Source organism: Cordyceps militaris (assembly GCF_000225605.1).
Source record: "Cordyceps militaris CM01 unplaced genomic scaffold CCM_S00003, whole genome shotgun sequence".
NCBI classification, from domain to species: Eukaryota; Fungi; Ascomycota; class Sordariomycetes; order Hypocreales; family Cordycipitaceae; genus Cordyceps; species Cordyceps militaris.
Genome location: NW_006271971.1, coordinates 1,519,927 through 1,546,392, shown reverse-complemented (window position 1 = coordinate 1,546,392; position 26,466 = coordinate 1,519,927). Strand labels below are relative to the sequence as shown.

The 26,466-nt window shown below is 55.1% G+C and overlaps 11 protein-coding genes across 11 annotated transcripts in view; 6 read left to right on the top strand and 5 right to left on the bottom strand.

The window, feature by feature from the left end:
- Positions 1–411: 411 nt before the first annotated feature.
- On the top strand, positions 412–1,338 carry CCM_04114 (Rab5-like protein ypt5; the record flags this gene model as incomplete). The annotated part of the gene is made up of 5 exons (XM_006669262.1): positions 412–487; positions 551–570; positions 643–669; positions 735–926; positions 991–1,338. 5 exons carry the CDS (start codon positions 412–414, stop codon positions 1,336–1,338), a joined length of 663 nt encoding a protein of 220 aa, XP_006669325.1.
- Positions 1,339–2,358: 1,020 nt separating this feature from the next.
- Positions 2,359–4,493, top strand: CCM_04113 (Mitochondrial inner membrane protein Mitofilin; the record flags this gene model as incomplete). Its single annotated transcript, XM_006669261.1, has 3 exons — positions 2,359–2,475; positions 2,534–4,390; positions 4,449–4,493. 3 exons carry the CDS (start codon positions 2,359–2,361, stop codon positions 4,491–4,493), a joined length of 2,019 nt encoding a protein of 672 aa, XP_006669324.1.
- A 570-nt stretch (positions 4,494–5,063) lies between these two features.
- Positions 5,064–6,602, top strand: CCM_04112 (folylpolyglutamate synthase; the record flags this gene model as incomplete). The annotated part of the gene is made up of 1 exon (XM_006669260.1): positions 5,064–6,602. One exon carries the CDS (start codon positions 5,064–5,066, stop codon positions 6,600–6,602), a length of 1,539 nt encoding a protein of 512 aa, XP_006669323.1.
- A 99-nt stretch (positions 6,603–6,701) lies between these two features.
- CCM_04111 (dihydrofolate synthase/folylpolyglutamate synthase, putative) lies at positions 6,702–8,483 on the bottom strand (the record flags this gene model as incomplete). Its single annotated transcript, XM_006669259.1, has 4 exons — positions 6,702–7,134; positions 7,213–8,162; positions 8,245–8,399; positions 8,447–8,483. The coding sequence occupies 4 exons, from the start codon at positions 8,481–8,483 to the stop codon at positions 6,702–6,704; spliced, it is 1,575 nt and encodes a 524-aa protein (XP_006669322.1).
- A 664-nt stretch (positions 8,484–9,147) lies between these two features.
- CCM_04110 (DUF636 domain protein) lies at positions 9,148–10,065 on the bottom strand (the record flags this gene model as incomplete). The annotated part of the gene is made up of 1 exon (XM_006669258.1): positions 9,148–10,065. The coding sequence occupies one exon, from the start codon at positions 10,063–10,065 to the stop codon at positions 9,148–9,150; it is 918 nt and encodes a 305-aa protein (XP_006669321.1).
- A 622-nt stretch (positions 10,066–10,687) lies between these two features.
- Positions 10,688–12,475, top strand: CCM_04109 (uncharacterized protein; the record flags this gene model as incomplete). The annotated part of the gene is made up of 1 exon (XM_006669257.1): positions 10,688–12,475. One exon carries the CDS (start codon positions 10,688–10,690, stop codon positions 12,473–12,475), a length of 1,788 nt encoding a protein of 595 aa, XP_006669320.1.
- A 1,060-nt stretch (positions 12,476–13,535) lies between these two features.
- CCM_04108 (uncharacterized protein) lies at positions 13,536–14,546 on the bottom strand (the record flags this gene model as incomplete). The annotated part of the gene is made up of 2 exons (XM_006669256.1): positions 13,536–13,973; positions 14,055–14,546. The coding sequence occupies 2 exons, from the start codon at positions 14,544–14,546 to the stop codon at positions 13,536–13,538; spliced, it is 930 nt and encodes a 309-aa protein (XP_006669319.1).
- Positions 14,547–15,163: 617 nt separating this feature from the next.
- CCM_04107 (40S ribosomal protein S11) lies at positions 15,164–16,357 on the bottom strand (the record flags this gene model as incomplete). Its single annotated transcript, XM_006669255.1, is given in 5 exon segments — positions 15,164–15,232; positions 15,303–15,661; positions 15,708–16,071; positions 16,150–16,241; positions 16,258–16,357. 5 exon segments carry the CDS (start codon positions 16,355–16,357, stop codon positions 15,164–15,166), a joined length of 984 nt encoding a protein of 327 aa, XP_006669318.1.
- Positions 16,358–16,698: 341 nt separating this feature from the next.
- On the top strand, positions 16,699–20,689 carry CCM_04106 (chromosome segregation protein; the record flags this gene model as incomplete). Its single annotated transcript, XM_006669254.1, has 3 exons — positions 16,699–19,369; positions 19,397–19,984; positions 20,040–20,689. The coding sequence occupies 3 exons, from the start codon at positions 16,699–16,701 to the stop codon at positions 20,687–20,689; spliced, it is 3,909 nt and encodes a 1,302-aa protein (XP_006669317.1).
- Positions 20,690–23,188: 2,499 nt separating this feature from the next.
- CCM_04105 (uncharacterized protein) lies at positions 23,189–24,620 on the bottom strand (the record flags this gene model as incomplete). Its single annotated transcript, XM_006669253.1, has 2 exons — positions 23,189–24,003; positions 24,059–24,620. 2 exons carry the CDS (start codon positions 24,618–24,620, stop codon positions 23,189–23,191), a joined length of 1,377 nt encoding a protein of 458 aa, XP_006669316.1.
- A 639-nt stretch (positions 24,621–25,259) lies between these two features.
- The window catches only part of CCM_04104 (uncharacterized protein), a gene marked incomplete at both ends in the record, with an annotated part of 2,114 nt that continues 907 nt past the window's right edge, over positions 25,260–26,466 (top strand). The window contains 3 exons of the mRNA XM_006669252.1: positions 25,260–25,544; positions 25,599–25,722; positions 25,791–25,817. Of these exons, the coding sequence (XP_006669315.1) occupies positions 25,260–25,544; positions 25,599–25,722; positions 25,791–25,817 (436 nt within the window). The remainder of the gene's footprint in view (positions 25,545–25,598; positions 25,723–25,790; positions 25,818–26,466) is intronic.

Below are 26,466 nucleotides of genomic sequence, written 5' to 3'. Positions count from 1 at the left end.
CGGGGAGCCACTGTAATACCTGGTATAGGTACCTCTAATGAACACGGCAACCTGTTCGACGCCTTGCCCACTTTGCCTTCTGCTTCCGTAGGCCGCCGCCACTAATCGTCGCCCAGCCTTGAACTGAGTTGGTGCCTCTCGACGACCGAACCGCCGACCTCATCCACTTGCTCACCACTTGCAACGTCCCACCATCAACTCTGCCACCACCACCCTCCGGACTGCTTCATCTCCCGCTGTGTCCACCCCTGCGCGCATCTGTTTCCATATTCATTCGTCGCTTCTCGAATTCCGCCTTGACCGACGCTTCCCTCGGCTTCATCCCTGACCGCTGGGGCAATTCTGACGACGCTTCCTACGTCCTCTCTGCTGTCTTCACACATACATACCCACCCCTCAACAATAACCATAATGGCCTCCCGAGGACCCCCTGGTGCCCGCGGCCCCTCAAACAACCGCTTTGCTCAGTTTAAGCTCGTTCTCCTTGGTATGTTTTGATGCGAGACGGCGCTCTTCTGACCTGGGAAATGCTAACTGTTTGGGTGTGTAGGAGAGTCCGCTGTCGGAAAGGTGCGACTATCCCCATCAAGAAATCTGAGTCGTCCACGACCAAGTTCCCCGACTAACATTGTAGGAATCTAGAGTTCCATCGTCCTGAGATTTGTCAAGGTAAGACGTCGGTCGCTCGCATAATCCGCTCGCTCCTCGCTTGACTGCAGCTGACCTTTTGTCAGGATCAATTCGACTCTTTCCGCGAATCCACCATCGGCGCTGCGTTCCTCACCCAAACCATCTCCCTCGACGAGACCACCACTGTCAAGTTCGAAATTTGGGATACCGCCGGCCAGGAGCGTTACAAGTCCCTGGCCCCCATGTACTACCGCAACGCCAACTGTGCCGTCGTCGTATATGACATTACACAATCTGTACGTGCCCGTTTTTTCTGCTTCGGTTATGTCGGATATATCTCTAATAAGCTCCATCCTGCAGGCTTCCCTCGACAAGGCCAAGGCTTGGGTCAAGGAACTCCAACGTCAAGCCAATGAAAACATCATCATCGCCCTCGCTGGCAACAAGCTCGATCTCGTCACGGAACAGCCCGACAAGCGCGCCATTCCCGCCGCCGACGCTGAAGCCTACGCAAAAGAGGCCGGGCTTCTCTTCTTCGAAACCTCGGCCAAGACTGCCGAAAATGTCCCCGAACTCTTTACCGCCATCGCCAGGAAGCTTCCCCTCGACCAGGCCGGTCCCAGACACGCTCGCCCTGGCCAGCGCCCTGGTGTCAGCTTGGCCCCCGAAAATTCAAACACAAACGCCGCCGGCCCCTGCAGCTGTTAACGGGCTCTTGCTTTTCGATTTCGCGAAATTTCGCGGCGGAACATGTATTGGGTCAGCAGAGACTGCACCACTGGGCTGCGCCTTGCGGCCCTCCTGTCCCAAATAGACTAATGTCGTGAAGATCTGACAAAGGCCTTTTTGTTACTCTTTTTTCGTCCCTCTGGCCTCGGGCTTGCGCAGTATATTTCTTGGAGTCCAGGGTTTTGTATTGAATTCGGTTGATGATTCTATTTTCTTGGTTTACCTTAATATCGACGTGGATTTTCTAGTAGCTGGCATGGCTTCCGCCATTTGCTTTGCTCAGCGGCTGTTGTCGTCAATGGCCTCTGGCGACCTGTTTGGCTACAGGCTTCCAGCGGAGTGATATACTGGACTGGTGGGCAAGCCGTCTACATGTACGTACTTCAGTTTGTACCATCAGATCTTAATGCATAGAATATGATATTGAGTGTTTGTGGCCGTAGCATCATGTGTCTGAACAACCTGTTTTCGTTTTACAGGTATTAGATGTGATTCAATGAAGCGCTCGGGTAGAGGTACATCATGCTGAGGCCGGAACTGTCTCTTCCAAGCTTGTGAATGGTCCACTAGTTAACGGCAAGCCTCAATGACGACAAGCCCAGGACTTGGGGGATCTCTGGAGCGGCATACGAATTTCATAGAAGCTACAAAATACCCTGCCGCTTCGCCTTTCTAAATCGTCAGTAATGAGGCCGTGACATCTTTTACCTCCTTTTTAAACACTTTCCAGTTCCGACGTTCATCTGTTGCGTCACTCCCGGTTCCTGCCGCGGCGCCCAGCCCAGGTCCGCATTAGCGCTATCCAAGCTCTTAGCCGAACTTTTACCCTGAGCGTTTTTGTCCACTGCGCAGGTACTACTCAGCCTAACCGCCGTCGCAGCATCTCGCTCCTCAACCACAACCTATTCTGTTGGCCATTGCATCTCCAATGCTGCGATCATCGCTCCGGTCAACCAGGCTGCTCGTCGGCCAGCCCACCGCGGCGGCTGCCGGGCGCCAATGGGCCGCCGCCGCGTCGCGACGCTCGGTTCTGCTTCAAAACGTGAGCTTGCTCTGTCCCTCTGGCGCGGGTATCCCGACAATGGCCGCTGCGCGAACGCCTACAATGAGCTGGCTGTTGGCCCTGCCATCGACAGGCAATCGAGTTGCTGTTCGATTACTGACAAGTTAACAGAGGTACTATGCCGACCGCAAGTACCCCGACGTCCCCAAACCGCCCGTCCTCCCGACCTCCGAGATCCAGAGCTCCGAACGTGCCCCTGCGCCCGCCGAGGAAACTATCGAGAAAAAGGTCGGTATCCATGAGGTTCCTCTGACACCTCCTCCTGTGCCCGAGGATATTATCCGAAAGGCTGCCGCGGCTGCCTCCGCTGCCTCTCAAGTTGCTGGCAGTGCTAGCAAGTCGACTCCCCCGCCTCCTCCGCCTCCTCCGCCTCCTCCGCCTCCCAAGAAGAAGGGCTTCATGGCCCGTCTCCGCCGCTTTGTCACCTCCCTCATACTTCTCGGCGTCATTGGCTTCGCGGGCGGTGTTTGGTACTCGCGCATCAACGACACCTTCCACGACATTTTCACCGAGTTTGTGCCCTTTGGTGAGCAGGCCGTCCTGTACCTCGAGGAGCTCGAGTTCCAGAAGAAATTCCCCAATGCCCGCCGTAACGACTCTGAGCGCCCTGCTTCGAGTTCCGGCGAGCATGTGCGCATCCCAGCCCAGAGTGGTGCATCATGGAGGGTTGCCGACAGCGGCGAGCCGGTCGGCCGGCAATCATCTTCTGCTTCTTCCTCGCGCAAGAAGCCGGCCGCGAAGTCTGATGAAGTTCCCAAGAAAGAGGCTGCACCTGCGGAGATTAAACCTGCGGAAGCCAAACCTGTCGAGGCTAAATCTGCTCCTGTAGCTAGCAAAGAGTCTAAGGACTTCAAGGCTCCCGAGGTCAACGAACCCTCTCGCTTCCCGCCCCTGGAACCCATCGATTTAATGGGCCTTCCCGACGCCAAGGAGCCCATCATCCAAGATCTCGTCCGCATGCTCAACGACCTCATCCTTGTCATCAATGCCGACAATGCCCATGGCAAATACTCCACTACCATTGCCAAGGCTAAGCGTGAAGTCGGCGAGGTCGGCGAAAAGCTCAAGGCCCTCAAGACTAGTGTCGAGAAGAAGGCTGCTGGCGAGGTCAAGTCTACGATCGCTGAGTTTGACAAGGCCGCCACCGAGCTCGTGAAGAGAGTCGAGAACACCATGGTCCAGCAAGAGGACTCATGGCGCAAGGAGTTTGACGAGGAAATGACCAAGGTTCGCGACACATACGATCAACGCGCCCAGCTCTTGCTCGAACGCGAGCAGAAGCTGAACGAGGAGAAGCTTCAGACCAAACTTTTGGAGCAGGCTGTAGCTTTGAAGAAGGAGTTTGTTAAGGAGGTCCAGAACCGTGTCGAGACCGAGCGTGAAGGCCGCCTCAGCAAGCTGAACGAGCTCACAGCCGCTGTGGCTGACCTTGAGAAGCTGACCGTTGGCTGGAACAGCGTTCTTGATACTAACCTGAAGACTCAGCAGCTCCACGTTGCTGTTGAGGCCGTCCGTGCTAGCCTTGAGGGTGCTACGCACCCCAAGCCTTTCATCAAGGAGCTCGTCGCTCTCAAGGAGATTGCTGCCAACGACGATGTCGTTGACGCCGCCATCTCGTCTATCAACCCCTCTGCTTACCAGAAGGGTATTTCCTCCCCCTCATATCTTATTGACCGCTTCCGCCGCGTAGCGAGCGAGGTCCGCAAGGCTTCCCTGCTACCCGATGATGCCGGTGTTGCGAGCCACGCTTCCAGCTGGGTTCTGAGCCACCTCATGTTCAAGAAGCAGGGTCTTGCGGAGGGCGACGATGTCGAGAGCATTCTCACCCGCACGCAGACCTTCCTCGAAGAGGGTGATTTGGATGCTGCTGCTCGTGAAATGAACGGCCTCGAGGGCTGGGCGAAGACTCTTAGCCGCGACTGGCTCGGAGAGGTTCGCAAGGTGCTGGAGGTGCAACAGGCTCTTGATGTATGTTGTTGATCTCATCCCAAACTGCTGCTGAATGCGACTAATACTCATTTGTTAGGTTATTGCCACGGAAGCCCGCCTGCAGAGCTTGCGCGTAGACTAAAAATTGGGAAGATATTAAAACAATACGTCGATTTTCTTTGTGGTGTACATTGGTTTCAGGGAGATGCGTCTAGGAGGCACGTAGCCTGTGTATTAGATATATCAATAGACCGTCTTGAAAGTTGAATAAGAATTGTGAAATGCGATAGATTGTCTTTATGGGTGAAAGCCTAGCATTTCGGTGCTACGAAGTGCCCAGTGTTGTAAGTGTTGGTAGTGTCTTGACGTCTTGACACCAAAGCTGACGCTGCTCTGCCTATGACCCGCAGCTTCTTTCTCCTGCACAACCCTCAACGCTGAGGATTTACCGTTGACAACGTTTACATTCGCTTCTGTTGGAAGCGCAACAAAATATCGAGTTGCTTGCATATTGATATTTGGACAATTCTTTAGGTTTTGGAACGCCAGGGGCCAAGAGGCATTGCGCTCGTGCGTCCCTGCGATGCTTGCAAGGCGCAGCCGCCTCATCCTGAACGGCATCCGTTGCCTGCACGCCACTTCAATACCTGTCTGCGCGGTATCACGGCAAACGATCGCTGTCAAGTATTCATCACAACCTAACTCGCACAGAATGAGCTCATCCGCCACCACCAGCCCACGCGATTACGAGGCCGCCTTGGCCAAGCTCAACCTGTTGGCCTCGAACCGGGCCATCACCACGCTCTTTGAGACGCCACGACAAGGCGGCGGCGGCGGCGGCGGCGACGGCCCGACATCACCGTCACCGCCCGCCGCGCTGGACCTCAACGCGCAGGCCCTCCCAGAGATGCTCACGTGGCTCCGCCGCGCCGGCTACACGCCGCGCGACCTCGCCGCCATGCGGCACATTCACGTCGCGGGCACCAAGGGCAAGGGCTCCGTGTGCGCCTTTGCCACGTCGTTGCTGCGCACCGCGTACCGGCAGCGCGGCGGAGAGCCGCGGCCGGTGGGTACGTACACGAGCCCGCACCTGGTCAGCCCGCGGGAGCGCATCGCCGTTGACGGCGAGCCCGTGAGCCAGGCCGCGTTTGCCACAGCCTTTTGGCAGCTGTGGGATCGCTTCACCGCGGCGGCCCTCGCCGAGGGCCAGCCGCGCGACGTGGCCGAGGGCCCCGCGTCGAAGCCGTTTTACTTTCGCTTCCTGACGATCCTGGCGTGGCACGTGTTCCTGAGCGCGGGCGTGCGCGACGTGGTCATGGAGTGCGGCATCGGCGGCGAGCATGACGCGACCAATGTCCTGCCGCCCGAGGCCGTCTCGGCCGCGGTCGTGGCACAGCTGGGCATCGACCATGTCGCAATGCTGGGCGGCACCGTGGAGGAGATTGCCTGGCACAAGGCGGGCATCTTCAAACCCGGCGTGGCGGCTTTTACGCTTGGCAGCGCGCCGCCCGTCATGGACGTCCTGAGGCGGCGCGCCGTGGAGCGACAGGCACGGCTCTTCGAGGCGGACGAGGAGGCGGTGGACGCGTGGGCCGGCGTTGAGAGCGCCCTGCATGGCGACTTTCAGAAGCGCAACCAGGCGCTCGCCGTGCTCGCCGTCCAGGAGCACCTCGGCATCCGGGACGAGGCGGCCAGCACGGCCGAGACGCTGGGGCATCTCTCGGCGACTATGGTGACGGGCCTGCGTGCAGCGACGCTGCGCGGGCGCTGCGAGACGCTCCACGACGAGGCACACGGCGTGCAGTGGATGCTCGACGGCGCGCACACGCGCGACAGCATCGAGCAGGTGGCCCGGTGGCTGGCGCAGAGCCTGGCCGCGGACGAGTTGGTGACTCTCGTCTTTAATCAGCAGGAACGCGACGCGCCCGCGTTGCTGGCGCACCTCGTGGACACGACGGCCGCGGCCGCGGCGAGGGGCCCCGACGTCTTCTCCCGGGCGCTGTTTACGAGGAACGAGCAGGCGGCGTCAGACCATGGCGGCGACTTGAGCGTGCAGGAAGCGCTGGCCGGGACGATGAGGACGCTCGCGCCTGGGTGTAGCGTGAGTGTGTTTGACAACGTGCAGAGTGCGGTGGCGGAGGTGAGGAAGACGGCGGGCGGACGCGGCAAGACGCAAAAAGTGCTGGTCACTGGGAGTTTACACCTCGTTGGGGGTATCATGCGGGCTTTGGAGCCCGATGGTCTATTATAACATGTACACGTCTCAACTCGTATATATTTTCGACTTCACCTAGGCCACCTCCTTGGCAACGTAGCCATCTAGATCCCCCCCTCTTACCACCCACCCGGCTTACAGCGCATCCGCCTGCTCCAGGATTCCCAGCGCGCCGCCCACCAGGTGCAGGCTACCCGTGACATACGCCTGCACGGCGCTGCCCTCCGGTAAATCGGCGCCGAGCCCTCGCGCGCAGGCGAGCGCCTCCTCAATGCTGGGGAGCACGCGCACATCGGCGCCCGGGTCGAGGCACGCCCACGTCTCGGCGAAGCGCCGCTGGGCCGTCATGCCCGCGACCTCGGCGGGGTCGACCTGGCGGTTGACAAAGTCGCGCTTGTAGCCCGTCGCGGCGTACGTGACGTTGGTGCAAAAGATGACGTGGTCAAAGGACTGCGCCTCCGACGACGGCGGCGCGGGCTGCTTCTTGTTGGCGGCGCAGATGGAGGCGAGAAAGTCGACGGCCTCGGCGCGGCCTTGCTGGTTGAAGATGAGGACGCGCGGGCCGGTTCTGGAGGTTGGGTGTACATGTTAGTGTTCTTGTGGGCTTTTGTGAGCGCAGGGGGTTGGTTGGTTTGGGGGTCTGTACCTCTTTTCCGTCTCGCTGGCGAACCATTTGGCAGACACCTTGAGGCTGTCGGCGGTATGCGCGCCGTCCACGTGCCAGATAATCTTGTCCTCGGCCTTGACCTCGCACCGGCCGCGGAAGCTCGTCTTCTCTAGGCCGTGGACAAACTCCCGCGGCAGGCCCTTGCCATCGTCGCCCGTGTCCATGGCCACACCGAGCTGCTCCAGGGCCGTCTCGGCCAGCGCGACGGCCAGCGAGGCGTTGCGCTTCTGGAACGTGGCCGCGGGCCTGATGCGCACGCTCGCGAGGCGCGGGTCGACGGGCAGCTCGCGCAGCGCGACGCCCTTGTCGGCCGCGCGGGCGCGCAGGGCCTCGGCCGCGTCCGGAAACTGCTCGACGGTCAGGGCCGGACGGCCTGTCTTAATGATACCGGCCTTGTGCCAGGCAATCTTGGCGACAGTGTCGCCGAGGACGTAGACGTGGTCGATGCCGAGCGTGGTGATGCCGGCGGCGAGGGGGTGCGGCACGAGGTTGGTGGCGTCGTACTCGCCGCCGACGCCCGTCTCGTACACGGCCACATCAACGCCCTCTTGCAGAAAGGCGTGCCAGCTGACGAGCGTGAGGTAGCGGCCGTAGATGGGCTTGCTGCCGGGGGGCAGCACCGCGGTGCCGCCGCCGTCTTCATCGTCATCGGGTTGGCGCGCTGACGACGACGACGACGACGACGACTCGAGGCGGTCCCAGACCTCGAAAAAGTACTTGGCAAAGAGCGCTTCGGAGATGGGCGCCGAGTTGATGCGGATGCGCTCGCGCACGGCGATGAGGTGCGGCGAGATGAAGAGGCCCGTCTTGGCAGGGGTGTGGCGGGACTCGCGGTACTCGCCGAGGATGGAGTCGACAAAGGCGCAGGTGCTGCCTTTGCCCTTGGTGCCGGCCACGTGGATGATGTTGAGGCGGTCCAGGTCGGATGGCTGGCGGGCGTGTGAGTGAGTGCGTTGGAAGGTACTATCCGGCAGAAAGGCATTGGGGAGGGCAGAGGGGAAGGGGCCGTACCGAGTAGCCGATGCGGTTGAGATAGATGCGCATCTCTTGCATGGACGCGGCATTGGGCTTGATGCCCGCCTTGCGTCGCGCCTCTATTACCTCATACGGCGTCTGCAGCGTATTGAGCGCGTCAATCGCATCCTTGTCGGCCGTGTTGGCGTCAGCTGGTTGGCGTTGGCGTGAGAGAGAATGCCGCGACAAAAGCAGTGACTCACGTTGTAGGATCTGGTGGCGGCAGAGGTCGCCATTGTGCGCAGGGCTTGCCGTCGCGGTACGGGGAAGAGCCTGGCTATGAGGGAAACTGGCTGCCGCGATACATGCTGCATCGAAATAAGGGCGCTTCCGATGCTTGCGCAGGTCGCGGCTGCGGCGGGCTGAACAAAGAGAGGTTGAAGCTGAGGTAGGGGCCTAAAACGGGCCTGCGGCCTGGAAACTGGTGGGGATTGAACTGTCTATAGATTTAAGAAAAAACTGGCTGATATTGCTGATGCCTTGAATATGGAATTAAAGTTAAGTCGAGGATAAATGCCTTGTTGAGATTCTCTTAGTACTTGGAGACAGTAATTGTTCTTTTGTTCAGCGCATACTTGCTAAGGTAACCCACCTAGGGAGGTATGTACGTAACAGGAATTTCCCTATTATCGATAACGACCAATTTTTTTCAAAATTTTGCTATTACTGAGTCCTAAAGAGAAAGGTTGATAGCAAAGGGAAAAAGTAGGACATTAATTTGCATCGCACTCCATCGCGTCAAGCTTGACCATCCGAACAGAGAGATGGCAAGAATATATCGTTGGTACCCCCACAAGGCAGCTTCATTTTTCTCTGTCCACCGACAGCCGCAACGCCAAACACCTACCTACACTCATCCTCAATCAGCGCACTTACATCACGTAGCCATTCTCTCACACTTCAAATCTCGCCCGTCAGACTCTGCCCACCATTTCTTTCGGCTGTCCACTTCTTCATGCCCTTGACGATACCCTCAGCCATGTCCTTGTCAAAAGCAAGACCGTCGCCTTCAAACGATGCCCGCGTCCGCCAGGTGATCCAGCTCTCCGCCATGGCCCCGTCCGGCGCTCTTAGCAGGCCGGTTGAGATGTCGGCCACGGGCACGCCATTGTAGCGACGGTCATGCTGGAGAAAGAAGATGGTGGCGCTACAGACGGAGCAAAAGGCGCGCGTCACCCCGTCCGAGGAGCCGTACGTCTTGATGGTGCCCAGCTCGAGGTCCTCGCCGAGAGTCGGTTCGATGACATTGATGGGCACAAAAATCCAAGAGGCCACTGGGGTTCCGTTGACGAGCCGGCAGTCGTCGCAAAGATCGAGAGTCCCATACCACTTTTTCTGGTCGAGCGGCGACACAAACCGCTGAGCGTAGGCGTGCTCGGCCATGTCCTTGGTCGGCTGAGGGATGGTGAAGGAGACACCTCCGCAGTGACACTGGGCGCGAAGCCTCTCCTGTCCGTCGGTGCCGGTTTCAGTCTGGGGTTTCGGGGCCGCTGCGTTGGGCTGGTCGTCCTTTGGATTCCAGGTTGGTATAGTTTTGCCTTGCATATGGGTTAGGATGCCCGCCAGCCCGCCATCCCCGGCCGAGTAGTTGAAGACGTGCGATGTGATATTGACAACGTCGCGGCCATGCTCTTTTAGGATTGATGTTGCAAAAGTCCATCCGCCATCATCATTTCCAACGGCGCCGATGTGACAGCCACAAGTCGAGCACGACTTTGGAGTGTAGCCAACACCGGGTATCTTGTAAGACACCACGCTATCGATGCTCGACGGCGCAATCCACTTTGGCTCGACGCCTTGACCAAGATTGGCGTGCATACTGGCAAGAGTTCCGGTGTTATAGCGGCAGATGCTGCAATGGCACAAATAGGCTTTGAGAGGAAGGTCTGTGACGGGCAGGTCGAGAGAGAAGTGCACGCCACCGCAGTAGCATTTTGCCTCCACTGTACGTGTCTCCGTAGTTGCTTCCATAGTTAACAGAGGCTTGTATTTGTAAACGTGGAAGAGAAGAGGGGGTACTAGAAGATTGGCGAGTTGATCGTCTTCGATCTGGGAGCGTAAGCGTGGGGGAGCTGAAAAATCGCAGGCGTGAATTCTGTAGTTGAAAATGTTAGCAAGATATAACTTCGTCAGTAATTTCATAAAGGCGGTAGACATCCAAAATGAACCGCACACCGTTATCTGCTTACTTTCACATTTTTACTTTTATTGCTTCGCATGTTGAGCTTGTAATTACATGCCTGGTGCAGCGAGATGTCCCTGAACCTACCTGTTGCCTTGTACCTACTAGGTAGGTACCTACAGGTAGTAGCCAGGCAGTGATCCGCTTTTACAACACCAAAAACTCTCCCCCAGGCCCGGGCCAACGAAGCATAATTTTTCCTTCCTTTACTTGAAGCTCTGTTTTACCTCGACCCTCAGTCACCCCTTTTCGCATACCATGGTGGCGGCCTCGCAAGCACCTCCTGTCCATGAGACGCTCGCCGATATGGATAGCCATATTGCGCGTCTCAAGGGCAAGGTTGAGCAGCAGCGCAAGGCCCTCCAGCACTGGCAAACATGGGACGCCGAGTACGAGGCGCTCAAGGAACAAGTCCAGGTCCTTGCCGAGTCTCCGACAGATGAGCATCTACAGCGGATACGTGCTGATTTCGATGGCGAACTTCTCGTCGAAAAGGAGTTTGATGATATTTTCGGCCACCAGCGCTCTCGCGACCAAATCGTGAATGTCCTGGATCGCCGCATAGACTATGTCAGCCAAAACGTTCGCAGTTTGCAAAACCAACTAGAAAAGGCCGAGCTCGAGGTTTTGGACGCAGACGCATCCAACGAACAGGGTGCTGTCGATGAGAACGGTCCTCCCATTACAGAAATCGTCGAAGAATTGGACGAAGAGGGCAATGTGTTGTCGTTCCGCCTGAACCGGCCCGGTGAGGCCTTGCCGCGTGTCAAGGCAGCGCTTGAGAAGGCTGGTATTGAAACCTCATCACCAGAGACTTCTTCAGAAAAGCCAGAAACAACGCCAAGCGGCGCCAACGCTGGCAACTCCCAACCCGCCAAGAAAGTCAAGGAGTCGATACCGCTCCCTGCCGAGTCAGCGCAAGACCAAACCGCGGTGCCTCCGGTCTCGCGGATGGCGAAGCGTGTCGACGGCATCATGAAAACGGCCAAAGAGCAAGAAAATATAAGCAGCCAACCTGCAATTGTTCCTGATGACGAGGATCCCGACGATGCGGCCCTTCGCCAACAAATGCTCAAATACAGCATGGGCGAAATGGGCGCGGTAGTCGCTGAACTCAACCTTGAAGAAGAAGATGACGATGAAGATGACTTGGAAGATGACGAATGGCTGGAAGCCGATGAGATGGACGACGACGACGACGAAGAAGAAGACAGATTTGGCCGTTTCACCGGTCGCATGATTACCGACAAGTACCAAAGACGAATGTTGGAGCTTGAGACCAAACTCGGTGTCAAGTCTCGCTTCACGCAAAAGTTAGAGGAGAAGGCGGCAGAGAAGGACTCGGACGACGATGACGGTGAGGGCATCGGCCGCATACGCATTCAGTCACAGCCCACGCCACCTCCCGCCTCTCCCGCGACTGCGCCAACAAAATCCATCGTCAAGGAGAGAAGCTCTACCAAGAAGGAGCCGAAAAAGGGTGTCCGCTTCGCCAACGATCTGGATATCGCTAACGAGGCTGAGCCAAACACTACCCTACCCGAATCCAAATCCGAGAGCACAAGTGCTGCTGAGCCCTTGAGTGACCTCATTGTGGAACGAGAGCCTGCATCCAAGCCTGTATCCAAGCCCACCACCGGCACGCCCCGCACCCAACGGCCGTCGCGGTTCAAAAAGGCTGCGGCCGGCACACAGGCACAGCCCGGCATCCCTAAAGGTCCCTTTGACGTTCCCGCGTCCCTTTTCCCGCAGCAGCCCCAACCGGCGGAGAGACTGGTCCCCACCGGTCCCGCGGGCAAAACCATTGCCGACACGCTCGTGTCCAAGGACAGCGTAGCACGTCCCGCGGACCCCAGCGAGCTCGATGACAACATGGTCCACATGGCGGTCGCCGAGGAGCACCACCGTCTGCGCAGCCGCTTCATACGACGCGATGGCGGGGGTTTCTCGAATGAAGAGGAAGGCCCTATCGAGCCCCTCGACGATACTGATGGTGGCGGCGAGTTTATGAGCCGTTTCAAGGCCGCTCGTCTGTCTCGGCAATGATACCCATTCCATACACTATGCATCATGGCGCAGGACACTGTTTCTTTTCTCACATATAGACATCTGGGGGGCGGGAGGCGCAATATGACCATTTCTTCTCTGCGGAGCATGTTTTCTCCTCGGCGTCTTTTGCCGTCCCTATTACGTGACATGTTATGCACAGCTTTTTCTCCCTTTTCTCTCTCTCTTTTTTTTTTGGAACGCCAAATACATGCATGTGTATATTCCAAGGTTGTGCAGCATCCCCCTCTGCTCATCCTTACCAGGCCAGTTCCTAGATCAAATACCCACGGGCTCTCTGATGCCAAGTGCCCGAACTAGTTTTCATGTTTCCCATGGTCTTGGCTCTTCGTTTCACCCGTGACATGTTTACACTCGTCCTTTTCCCGCGCTCGGGTGGGCTACGGGATGTCCGCATACAGGGTAGACAAGGGCGCATGGAAGCGGGCGCGCTGTTTCTGCGGTATGTCACCTGTACTGCGTTGAAACATTGCAGGTAAAATATTCCTGTGCTTGACGATCCCGTATTTGTGTTCTTCAAGCTACTTGTAGGAGCTTGAGGAGTGTCGCCTTGGTAATTTTGACTTAAAATCCGCATACAAGATCCAGTTTTTTGCAGACTTACCAGGCTGCTTAAATAAACAATCATTCATGCGTCCACGAGCAAAAGATGAATAGCAGAACTGTTGGGGTTGCTTCGGTGCATCAAACGGTATAGATAAACGTACGAGTTAAAAGATAGCCGAGATCTGGTCTCAGCGGCAAGAAAAAGCGTGATCCCAAGCCGGGAACTTCTCGCTGTCAGCGAGATGGCATGACCAGCTCGACCACGGGATCCGTTTGAGTTAGTAACTACTTGTTGAAAGGCGTCTGTTACCGAGTATTATGAAATCACCAGAAAGCAGTCCAGAAATACGGTTTCAATGGCACTGCCGTGTTCAAATGCGACATGCCGTTCTTTCAAAAATTCATTTCGCTCAGCAGAATGAGATCTATAATGTACATGTATCCTACATCCGGCCCGAAAAGAGGCCTGGCGCGTTGAGCACTTCAGTAATTTTTACTTGCTGCCCTTGCCACCGCTCCACAGCGCGGACAGCGTGTCGGTCAAGGTGGCCTCCCCCGCGGCCTGGCGTGCCTCCCTCTCCTTTTTCGTGGCGTCCCTTAGGTCCTTGATGTTCCTGGCCACGGCCTCCTTGGTCTCGTAGTCGGCGCGCAGCGCGGCTTCCTCGGCCTCGCGCTCGGCCTCGGGCAGCTTAGCCAGCGTGTCGCGCCACGTCTTCTCGACGTCCTCGGCGGGCGTGGGCAGCGGCCGCGACGGCTTGGGCACGACAGAGTCGAATACGGGGACCGGACGGCCCTCCTCCTTGGCCTGGGCGACGGCCCTCTCGTGGTCCAGCATGCGGTTGAACAGCTTGTCGGCGTGCATCTGAATGTCCTCCTCAACCTGCGCCGGGCGGTCCGTCACGGAGCCGTATCCGAGCGCGCGCAGGAATCGCTGTCCAAGGAAAATAGGGAATTAGCTCGGTATTTCCTGAAGTATGGGTGTGGATAGTGGCGGGGAGGGGGCGGCTCGTACCGACTGCATCGTATAGCAGCGCTCATACCTATGGACTTGGTGGCGGCACATTTGTAGTTGATCTGACCAGCTGCCCTTCTTCATGCAATTGATCCATTCTTCTTGTTGAATGGCACAGTTCTCCATAGCCGCGATGCCAATCGCCTGCTTGCGCTCCTTGTATCCGTCGAGAATCTTGACCAGCTTTTCCTGCTCTGTCGTGGTCTCCTCCTCGATTTGCGCGAGCGGTCGGTAAGTTTTCCACAGATGCGCGTACCGGCCGTCCTGATATAAACTTTGCGAGGGCACGATACCCTTTGTGCCATCGATCGCGGGAGCGGCGCCGTCTTGCGACGTCGTAGCTGTCGTGGCGGGTGGTGCCGTGGGCTGTGCTGTTGGCTTGTTGTATTTGACTGGCGATTCCTTGTCTAGGAACTCGCGCAGCTTGGGGTCCAGATTTCTAAGGGGGTCGCTGGAGTCCCCCCCTCCAAATATTGACGGCAGCCAGCCCATTGTGAAGAATGTCGAACAGGTATGTACAGGTCCTCTGAGGCTGGAGGTCGCAGATCTTTGTCTAGATGGTGAGGGTGTGGATTTGTTCCACACTGTAACGCGCACTGTACAAGCTCAACTGTAGTAGCCGATTCGCAGTCACTCATAGGAATGTGACACTGAGATCACTACTAACAATTGATGTAATAAAGCCACTCAGAAGCCTTTGGGCTTACGAAGTACACTATCCATGTATGGTAGGTGCTAAAGTTCCACAACAGGTCCAGCCTGCTGGCCGAAGCCGACCAGTTGGCAACGCCACGGCGGCGGAATGATGTCGCCGTATCTACGGACATTCTGGTCGATTTAACTGGTAATTGAGGATTCCCGTCGCTGCGGAGGTCGTTGTGCATTGCTTTTTCCAGCTAATTTCGGGGCGCTGATCCAAACTTCACGTCGAGTGCTTGCCAATTGTCACATGATGATGCAATTCCAATCGTTATTCTTTTTAATTTTTGATTGCTTTTACCGTACAATCGTGTAAAGCAGCTTCCGGTGCCCAACCCGACAGCGGGAATTTCCCATCCCTCTGTTGTTTATCACGCCAAAAAATGCCACAACATGAGCCCAAAATATTTTTAGAACTTGGAGAACTTCTTAACAGACTTGCTGGCACGGGGAAGAACACGGAGAACGTTGAAACGGACCTAACATAGTCATTAGTACTCGAGATCGTGGATTTGGGGTACCGCTCGAAGCTTCGCGTCGGTAACGTACAGTCTTGCTCAGAGGACGGCACTGGCCAACGGTGACCTGGTCACCCTCCTCAACACGGAAAGCGGGGGAAACGTGGGCGGCGAGGTTCTTGTGGCGCTTCTCGTAACGGGAGTACTTGGGAATGAAGTGAAGGTACTCGCGGCGGATGATGAGAGTACGGTGCATCTTGGTGGAGACGACTGTGCCGGTGAGGATACGGCCACGAATGGAGACGAGACCAGTGAAGGGGCACTTCTTGTCTAAGACCGAGGTTAGCATACTCGGGCGGAGAGAAATATCAATGTTGCGTTTCCGCATCGGCTCCATGATCCGTCGTCGCGTTTCGATTCGTCGTCTTCGTCTCGGTTTGCCGAACGTCGCTTGCGTGGGAAATGGAGTCGACACTTCAGCTGCTGTCGCACGTACCGATGTAGCTGCCCTCAATGGCGGTCTTAGGGGTACGGAAACCCAGACCGACATCCTTGTACCATCTGCGTCCGCTCTTGCCGGGTCTGGCGCTCTTCGCCTTGGTCTTGGAGTTAAGGAAGATGTGAGGCTGCTTCTGGAAAGCACGCTCCGACTGGACGGTCAACTCGGTCGCCCTGAGGAAAAAAGTCAGCAAAACGAGATTGCGAGTATAATCGTCGTGCGCTCGTTCGGTAATTCTCACATCTTGAATGATCCTGCGCCTGGGGATTGTCGATACAAGAGGACGTGTCGTTTGGGGATGAGTGAGTTCAAGGTCGTTAGATTTGCGCTGGGTGGAGGAGTAGGGCATTGGCGCACCAATCTTGGTAAATCTTCACAGCTTAGGGCTTGCAAAATTTAGATTGGCTAGCTAGACGAGCGTTGTGATTGGCTGCTCTACCGCCACACGTGACGAAGCGAGTTGGAGGTCGTCGCACGTGATCTCAGAATAACCGTAGATTATTGTGGACCCATGGCCTGCCGTTGCCCCACCTGAATCGGTACGTACCTCTGAGCTCTTCCAAAGCGGGCTGAAAGTAAACAAACGCGGGTTGGCGCGAAACGTCACTTTTAGATGGGTAGGATTTCGGCTGGCCGTTCATGCCCATCGTTCAGCGCTTTCGCAACCCGACATCTCCTGATAATAACGTCGTCAATATGTCTTCACCCGGCGACACCACAGTGCCTGCTACCAGACGCGCTAGAAAATCTATTGAATCACAACATGATACCCGGAAAGCTAGAGATAAAGAAAATGCGACGATCGACGTCAGCAGCGAGCTGGCGGCCAATCGCAAAGCGAGAAGCAAAAGCATAGGGCCAGGTGGCCTGGATAGCCTTAGACCTGGAACAGGAAATAGAAGAGCAGTATGCTCACCGGTCCCACGAAGATGTACGAGTATTAACCCTATAGTCTATTGCCGCGCCGCGATCAATCCTCAAGCCGCGCATGTCGGCTATTGCAGAGATACCCTCACTCAAATGGACGAAACGAGCGTCCGCCGGCAGCGATGAAACGATACGTCGAAAGTCTCCTCGTAACTCGAGGAGCGGCGATTTTACTGCTTCGAGGATTGCGCTGCGGACCGAAGAAGAGCAACACGCAGCAGTCCGGGAACGCGAGGAGCAAGAACGCCGCGATGCTCGTCGCAAGTCACTCGCAACTCGGAGGGTATCTTTCGCCGCAGAAGCTACTCTTCATACTTTTCATGACATAGATATGCAAGACTCGACTGCTTCGACGGATTATTCAACTCGCAGATCATCGAATGTCACGGGTGCTCACCATGTAGCCTCTCAACAACGGCGCAATTCAGCAGTCAACACAACTGGATATGAAGATGATGGTAGTGCTACCTCCATAATATATAGCGACGATTCGGAGCCTGCGGATGGTGTGGAAGAAGTGGAGGATGCGGAGGAAGACGAAATGTCAAATAGCGACTCAGACGATGGAACGATGATGACGATTGACACCGAAGAAGTTACTGGAACTACGGTTGCCTCAGATCGATCGGCCCCGTTCGATGATGAATCCTCTACACTTGAGGAGGCGCTCAGACTTGCTGCTGAACGAGCAGGTACGCATCGTCTTGACGACTACTTCGATGAAGAGGCCGAGGAGGATGAGGAAGAGGATGAGGAAGAAGTCATTCCATCGTTTGGTTGGATTAGAAAAAATACACAGGGGCAGAGCAGTACCTCGACAACTGCGGCCCCAAGGCGGAGCTATTCGAATAACGAAGCGACAGAAGCTGGAATGGAAATGGACATGACTCATAATATGGGACGTATTATTACGTCTCATGAAGCAAGTGAATCCGAGAATGAGGCAGAGATGTCTATGGATGTCACAAAAGCCCTCGGAGGCATCTTGTCTGCTCAATCTCCGGAAAGCAGCCCCATCCGAGACGTACCAAATGATACCCCCCAACGAGATGAAGCGACAATGGAGTTTACGACAGCGCTGGGTGGTATCCGGTCTGCTAGCCATATCGATACGACAGATGACTTTGCCAGTGACGAAGAAATGTCTATGGAATTTACAATGGCCATGGGCGGTGTCCTTGGCAACAATAAGCGCAAGAGTATCGATGCTACCCGTCGTCGTACTCTCATCCAGCTTGAGGAAGCCGACCTGACTATGGACATGACAACCAGCGTTGGCCGCATTTTATCCAATGAATCTCGCGGCAATAGCGCCAATGATTTCCAGGGCGGTGACGATGACACCAGTGCCGATATGGAACTGACGGGAGGCATGGATATGACTGCGGCCATGGGAGGCATCTTGAACAGCCAAGGGCGACGCAGCCTTGGCAGACAAATTATGCTGGAAGAAGCGAACAAGCCAGATAGTCCGGGGACTGCGATCTTCAACGCCATTTCGAAGCCACCACCAAGGCGAAGATCGTCTCGCATTGCGGTTTCTGAAAGCCCAAACCTCGGCACCGATCTCCTTCCCTTGCGCGGTAAAATACCAACCTCCGAAGAGCAGAGAACACCGCAACCCAATACACAATCGTCTTCTCCAACAAGGCAGCCCGCCTCGCAACGAGAAAAAGCGGCTCGCAAATCAAGCCCCCAAGCGCCAAAAAATTCTCGGAGGCGATCAAGCAGACTCTCTCCCTCGAAGTCTCCGGCGAAATCACCAGGGAAATCACCAAGCAAAGCTTCCAGCAATATAACGCCCGTGCCTCGTCGACAGCTAGAATCGGCGAAGCAACCCCCCGCAAGCTATGCCACCCCAGAGGCTCGCCGTGTGTCGGGCGTTGGCGCTGATCGAAATGGCTTGGGGTCGCCGCGAATTGCCGAAGTGATGGACCGTCGAAGTTCGATCGGGGACTCTGCAAGCAAGTTTGTACCTGGCAACCGTTTGATATCATTCGAAGACCCACAAGCTCTCTCCAAAGAGGTTGACGATGAACGAAGTCGCGATGAAGAACGTGAGCGTGCGATCCCAAGATTTGCCCTGCTGGACAAAGAAAAAGATGTGACTCTCAACTTGAGGGAGATGATAGACAGTCTAAGCCCTACTCGAAAACCACTCAAGGGACGCAAGAGTCTACATCTGGGCAGTGCCAAAGGTCTCCTTGGCAAGCGTCCTATGGAGCTCGATGACGAGGACTTGGAAGAAAACGACGGTGTTAAGCGCCTCCGTGGTCACCAGGGAAGCCCTGTCAAGAACGTTCGACTGCAACAGCCAACAAAAACGGGTGGTATTTCTGGTGATCTCTCTGAGTTCCGTGCTAGGATAGCTGCACCAGATCTACATCACACTCTTTCATCACCGTTGAAGGCCACCCAAGCGACTACGCCTCGTAAAGAGGCACTATTTAATATGAAAGCGAATCATACAGTACATGGAACGAATATTGATCCTGTCGAACAGAGCCACCTGGAGGAAAACGAGGGCAATCGGATCGACTTGCAGGATTTCTTGAACATGATTTCTATTCGCTTCATGGAATTGCAAACGACGAAGCGACGACATACTACTGCCCCCGGAACTCTACAAGACGGCACTACTGCCGATGGCGAGGATGACATGTCATTGGAGCGCTGTGTGGTAGCGAGTGCTTGCACTGTGCCGATGCTGGAGCTCTATCAACACTCTTGCCGTGAGTTAAAGAAATACATAGCCGAAGGGCGCCGAATGGTCAAGGAAATCGAGGCAGATACTCTTGAAGACAACCCGCCATTGTTCCAAGAGTATATATCTGCGGCGCCGGATGTCAAAGCCTTGATGGACAACCAGTTCAAGAACGTCAAGACACATGCTCGCCTTCTGAGTAAAGCCATGTGGTATGAGTGGAGAATGAAGCTTCAAGAAGGGCTCCGAGAGGGATTGGTGAAGATTTCGACTGACATGGATGTTGACTACCGAGCTCTGCAAGAACAGATGGTCATGTTAGATTCGGTATTACCCGAGCTAACAGCATCTTACGCAGGGCTGGAGGAGGAGCGTGAGGCTTTGGAGGAGGCCGCCCAGGAGATCGCCGACTGCGATCCTGCAGAGCTCAATTCCGCCCGCCAAGAACTTGTGTGTTTGGATGCCGATATCGAAGCAAAGAAGAAGCTCATTTCTGGATTACGGCTCCAGTTCGAAGCTGCCCAAACAAGCAGTGAATCACTGTCTGCCAAGAAGCTCAGCTGCTTAGCCGACATCGCGCAATCAGAAAAGGTCAGGGAAAATTGCCGTGGCTGGAGTAGCGCCGAAGTCAATAGTCTCAAAGGTGAGGTGTAACTCAAAGCTAGCTGCATACATGTTTGCTAACACGACTGATGCAGGGCGCGTGGACGCACTTGAGAAGAAACTGGGTTGGGCGGTGACGGGTGTCCACGGAACGACCTTGTCCATGGCCTACAAGCGTGAGATTGAGATTGTCTTTGACGTGACATCATTTCAACAAGGCGGAACGAATTCGCAAATCGACTTGTGGTATATTGCTGATTGCCGAGAGAAAGATCCTGTTCCTCGAAGCGCTGAGAAAGATTTTTTCTTGCAGTGCATTCGAGACTACATCCGAGCACTGCAACAGAGTACCACCACAATTTCCGAGCTACTCCATGTCGTGCAGCAGTCATGGAACAGCGCGACTAAGGTCTCGTCTCAGATCCGGCGCGTCAATTCCACGTTTCCGACGCAGGTTCGGAAGACGTCTGATTCGAGTATCGAGGTTGTCACGTCCCTACTAGTAGTACCTTTACGTACAAGGGTGCAAGTGACTCTGGCATTCGAGAACCAGAACGCCACGAAGGGGCTGGATATGAATATAGTCTCGTCGGTGGCGGTTGTGTATGGAGAGCATTTCAACGTGAATAAGATTGGAGAGTTCTTGGCATCAAGGATTGGACAGCATATGGGGGAAATGGAGGAGAACTGGAGCGATATCTTTGTCGAGCTGCACCGGCGACTGGTCGCTCGAGGCCGAAAATAGTAGCCAGAAGTCCAAGTGATGCGGTTTCGCGGCAGTACGACAGTAAATAATGTATGGATTTCTTGGGCAAATGAGAGGATACCAGCGGAGCATGGTGCGGCGCTTTGGAGTCTTGAGAATTACGTATAGAGACGTGTTTTTCTATTGCTTTTCCGGCATTTGTGCGCGTCTTCTGCAGCCGAAGCTTCTTGCTCGCAACCGAATATATACGTTTGAACGAATGCCGCCGACAATTTCGTTGCGTCGACTAGCACCACGATGCTAACAATATGTGATCTCGGCGGGCGATGCCGTAAATCTAAGGCACAACGCACACCCAGGACATATCACTCATACCTCGGCAGTACAAATCTATCCTTGACTTGCTCACCAGCGACGAGCCAAGTACGAACCTCGTCTGTAAACGCTGACCATTCCGTCAACCCTCCCGACAACAGCCCACGTAGATCGTATCGAGCATGAATGAAGAAGGGCCACGACAGGAACTGTTCTGTTTGCCGCTGCGGCTTTTATTGTCTGTGATTGGCAGTTTGCGAGGTATTTGCCCTCGCGTCTCGCTGGCTCCGTCGTACCACGCAAGTGCCCGGTGCAACACAGCAACGGCCGAGCTTCTCAAACGCCGTTACACCGTCACAGCAGCGGCTGATCTTCTTGTGCGCTGCACGTTTGGAGCTATTTGTTTTCCCAGTGCTACAGAGAATGGCACAGGAGAGAGGGGTGAGGGGCAGCTCCCTGGTCTACCAAGGTCTATATAAAGGACGCACCGCTCATGTGACGGCTGCCTGATTTCTCCCCCTCTTTCCAACCTCGCCACAAAGAAATTGATCTCCCGCTTGACAGATCTTGAACCGACACAATACAATATTTCCATTTAGATGTCACGCTTATTTCTACGGCCTGAATCGTGCTCAGATCGACACCTTCTCAATCTCGCTCCCGATGTATGTACAAGTCACTTACACTGGTCGCGATATGCACCACAGACAACATTTTGACACCTGTATTTTGCCCTGTACCTTCAAGAAAATATTATCCTTCACGGAACCAGCCAAATCACCATGTGTGTTGTTCCGCGGATCGAAAACCATGTCTCCTGCCCGCGTCTCGCTGCCCAGAAGCAGCCCCTCAACTTCTCCGAGGAGCCTTTTGGTTGACCACTCGAGCTAGATACTAGGGAGCCTCTCTATAGTACCACCAGCTTGTGGCACTCCGACTCTCCCCCACGGGCAATACGAGCTAGGGAGAAACAGAGGAGATATTGAACCAAATGGCCGGAGTTTCTGCTTTCCACTGGGTCGAAGGGGCTACAGCATCACCCGGGGGGCTCACAACACCACTACCCTTGGGTATATGGAATCACAAGCAAGAAGATGAGGTGAATGCGTATGATCACGTCATCGTATGGCCGGTCGCATCCACCGACGAACCCATGGAGATGGATCTGGATGGCCCCGAGTACTACGGGTATCTAGACACTCCCATAAAACCACCTCTGCCGGAGTCTGATTCCTTAGATATCACTATGCTCTCCTGGCCATGGTGCAGCTGGCCGTCGACTCCCTGCATGGCTCAATTTACGCTGCCACCCACGAGCACGACAGAGACATCCACAGGCAGCACGGCGACTTCACATTGTCGACGACGACGCCGACGCCGACGCCGATGCAGGGACATTGGCGTCGAGTTGGACACTCTACAAGGACTGCCGCCCGGTGGCCTCGGCCGGGTACTGGATCAGAAGCGGACCAGAACTGGTCTCCGACCACAACGACAACGACAGGGTGGCGGCGGCGGCGCCTCGTCCAGACGGCGGCGACTCCAGACGATAGTGCCCCGGGAGTCGCACGTAAACAAGCCGCCGTTACGGGTCTGGCGAAAGCCGTGGGGGTATAGGCAGTTCGCGCTGTGCCTTGACTGGATCTGGCAGCTCGAGGGGGCCGACGGAGGGGCCGACGGTGGTTGGCGCGGTAGCACCAGCGGACTCCATGCCACCGTTGGTATGACTAACATTAAGCAGCATGAATGGGACTTGACGGAAGTGGAATTAGCCAACGCCATAAGAAGAGCGAGGAGAATGAGGACGACGACCCGGGAACCAGCTGACAGAACGAGCCCGCGCCGGCTGTCGAAATTGAGGGGAAGGCCGCTGTGGACACCGATCTATTGCAGCGAACGGCTGATCTCGCGGACGAGGATATTCAGAAAGAAGTTATAGACGAGTCCGCGCAAGGTCAGAACAGCTCACAAGAGGCGGCGGACCCGAGACAGTATTAATGGAAGGTTATGGTGGAAGGTTCTGGTCCTGTTGCTCTCGACTCAATTCGCGACTCTGGTGACAGCGGCGCAAGAGGGGACGATTTATGCGTGGTTGTGCTTCTGTCTGCGTTAAATAACGGTGAATACCCAGGGAATTATAAATCGAACTTTCTCATGCTCCTCAAACCTGTAGCTTTTACCATGCGATTGATTATCGTTCATTTGACAGACCTCGATATGAAGCTATCTACTCTTCACTTTCATCCACCCTTTGGATTCTGTCCTTGGTGGTTCTAGGGCAATAGCAGGAAGCTCATTGCCATTGCCATTTCCGACTCCAGTAGCGTCGTCTACTCTCCAAGCATCGTCATCCAAGAGCTCCCAGTCCGGGTTTGAGGTCTCCCCTAGGATCTTCTTCTTCAGCTTGTCCGCGAGCTTTATTGGACTAGGTAGTTTGAAAGTCCTTACTAGCTCGGTGCCATCAGCTCCGGCGAGGGCGTAGAATGTAGTGCCGTGAGAGTAGCGGCCTATCCAACTAGGAGCCGCTTCGTCTTTAGTTGTGGGAGTTTTACTATCATCGTTTGTTGAATTCGTAAACGGCGGTCCTTGTAGACATGAGCTAGCGAAAAGACTGTAGAGACTTTTGCCCATGTTGCAGATATCGTCAAACGAACTTTTGTCGCCTATGGAAACTCCTTGTGAACAGCAAAGCCAGGCAATATTATAAGCTAGTAGAGTGACGCCTTCCAAGAAGAAGGAAAATGCGGCGGAGTTTTCTTTTGCGAATTGTCGTAAGGGTTTGTCAAGAAACAGTGGCCGTGGTGTCGGTAAATGTTCCGAGTCTGTTTCGTTCAGTATCGTGGTCGTGCCGGGTGTCCCTGGAAATGAGACACGGCCCTGGTGATATGAACCTGCAAGGTTGAAGATGGTCGGTCGCGGATAGTCGCGATGAGGAAGCGTGATCTCAGCTGGCAGGCGTACAGCGAGATAATGAGCGATGAGCATCAAAATGTGAGACGTATGGGCAAGCGAAGTGGATATAGCTTCTGGCGCTTGCGCTGCTGATAGATTAGCATTGTAAAAACAGTGCGATGAGGATGGCATATCTCTTACATTCCATGTCTCTTAGATCTACAATTGGGAGTCGACCAAGCAAGTATTCATAACGACCAGAGGTGCCTTTTCGCGTTCTCTTCAGGCCGTAGAGCTTGACAGCCTCTCTACACAAGAACGCACGGGTGCCGGCCATGTCCTCTGCGCTCTGAGACCAGCGGAAGTTGAACATTTGTGTCGACTTCTCCACGTCGCGCTGGTCCTTGAGGCGGCGATCCGAGACACCTTGAGAGGCCGTAGCGAGCATCGAGCGGCGAGCAGAGATGGCGGCCTTCCTTTGTCGTATTTCTTCCTTGGCATCTCGAATCTGTCGTCGAACCTTGTCTGCAGAGTCACGAATCTGCCTGGTGCTATCATCGGCTAGAGTTTGTGCAGCGGCGGCGGCATCGACAGCCTCGGCTCCGTCTATTAGGGTATTGATTTGGCTGCGCAGACTTTCGTTCTCCACTAGAAGCTGCGCATTCTTAATGCGATCGCTATAAATGTGGTTTCTAGCGTCCACGGGGCAAAGAAAAGGTAGCTTCTGAGCATCATGGCTACGCAGGCAGACGTAGCAGCTCATAATGGTTGTGGCGGATGCTGCTGTGCGGGCTCTCGAGGATGCGATGAGGGGCGGGCGTGTGATTTATGCTGCATCACTGAAGTGAAAGTTTGCGATGAGCATAGAAGCTAAGGAAGTTGCCGGTGATAATAAAAGAAGAAAGGCTGGTGAGGCGAGATGAGAGCGGGCAGAGGCTCGTTTGAATTGTCTCTAGGTACTAAGGTACCTAGGTACCTACCTATGTACCTCTAGATGTCACGCGGATGATTGTAGTTGAATGGCCAGGCAGCTTGATTGATGAGCAAGTTGGTTGGTCGCCGGTTGGCTGCTACCGCCCCAGATGTGGGTCCGCTCCAGCGCCTGGACGGGCGAATTATAGCAGGTCTAGCGCTATGTTTCGCAGCCGAGACCGCTAGTTAAAAGTCCAGCCACAATGTGGTGCAAAGGTGCTACAGGGCGTTAATGCGCCAGGCCAGGTGTTCCAATGACCCACAGTGAAGCATAAGGGACAGGGAAGGAGCCGTCTGCGTCGCGACTCGCCTCGTCTACGAGATACTCCAACTCAACATTTCCATCAGTACCTACCAGGCTCTTCATCGAGATTATCATCCCCATATAGATAGGCCGATCGCATTAGGCCTCTCTATATTAACCCAAGTCATGGAAACGCCTCCAGGTGAACCCAATGGCATCGAGGAACATCTCGCCGACACTGATCATGTCCCTCACGTCAATGGTCACATCGATGTGAACCAAGACGTCGCTTCTGAGAGCCAATCTACAGAGACGCCTCAGCACCAACCGCCAGACCCATCATCACCAGGAACTCTGGAGGAGTTGCATGCTTTCGACTGGGAAGATTTTGAGTCTCGATACCAAGCTGCCCTACTAAAAGCAAGCGAGGAGGAAGCCGAGATCTTGAAAGAAGCAGAGTCCCTATCTAAGGTGCTTTGAAAATCAAATAGCATGCAAACGAGACTCAAATTGACTTACATCTAGTACTTTCAAGCCTGGGCAGCCGCGGCATCTTCCCACGATGGTGTTCGCGCTGTGAAGCGTTTGCAGACGAGACAGCGCTTTGTCAACCTCTCCGAAGAGAAGCTCTCGCAGAAGCAAAAACATTGTCAGTGTCTAACAAGGTCCCAAAAACCGAAAGGCTCTTATGGTCGCACTCTGCTGACCTTTTGACAGATGTTGAAGTTGTCAGGGCCTTTGAGAGTGCGTTGGCGCTTCTCAAGTCAAGTTGAAGTCGGTCGCTTCCACAACATGCCTTGCCTTTGTTATTTTCTTCTTCTTTTTGGGCGAAAGAAGAGTTGCCTATGGAGTTGGTTCGTTTTTTCACGCAATTTTTTCCGATAAAACATGCCACGTAATTTGTTCCTTTCGGCGCACTCACTTTGTTTCGGTGCTGCTTGGAGTGGTACGGCAGCCTATAGGTGAGTTGTCGCCAAATCCCAATTCACACCCAGTGTGTGGTTAGATATGAAATAATGCGTACGCAAGTGGGCCGTTATATTTTTTAGATACATATTATCCTTATAGCTAGTTAGCAGCTAGCAAGCCAGCCAGCCAGCCAGCCAGCCAGCCAGCCAGCCAGCCAGCCAGCCAGCCAGCCAGCCAGCCAGTAGTAAGCCAGCCAGCCAGCCAGCCAGCCAGCCAGCCAGCTAGCAAGGAAGCCAGCTAGCAAGCAAGCCAGCGAGGAAGTAGTAGGGCACTTATTATTAAAGAAGCTTACTAGCTACCTACTACCTAGGTAGCTCTCGCTGGCTGGCTGGCTTCCTTGCTAGCTTCCTCGCTGGCTGGCTTTCTTACTCGCTGGCTAGCTAGCTTCCTTGCTGGCTGGCTTCCTTGGTAGCTAGCTGGCTAG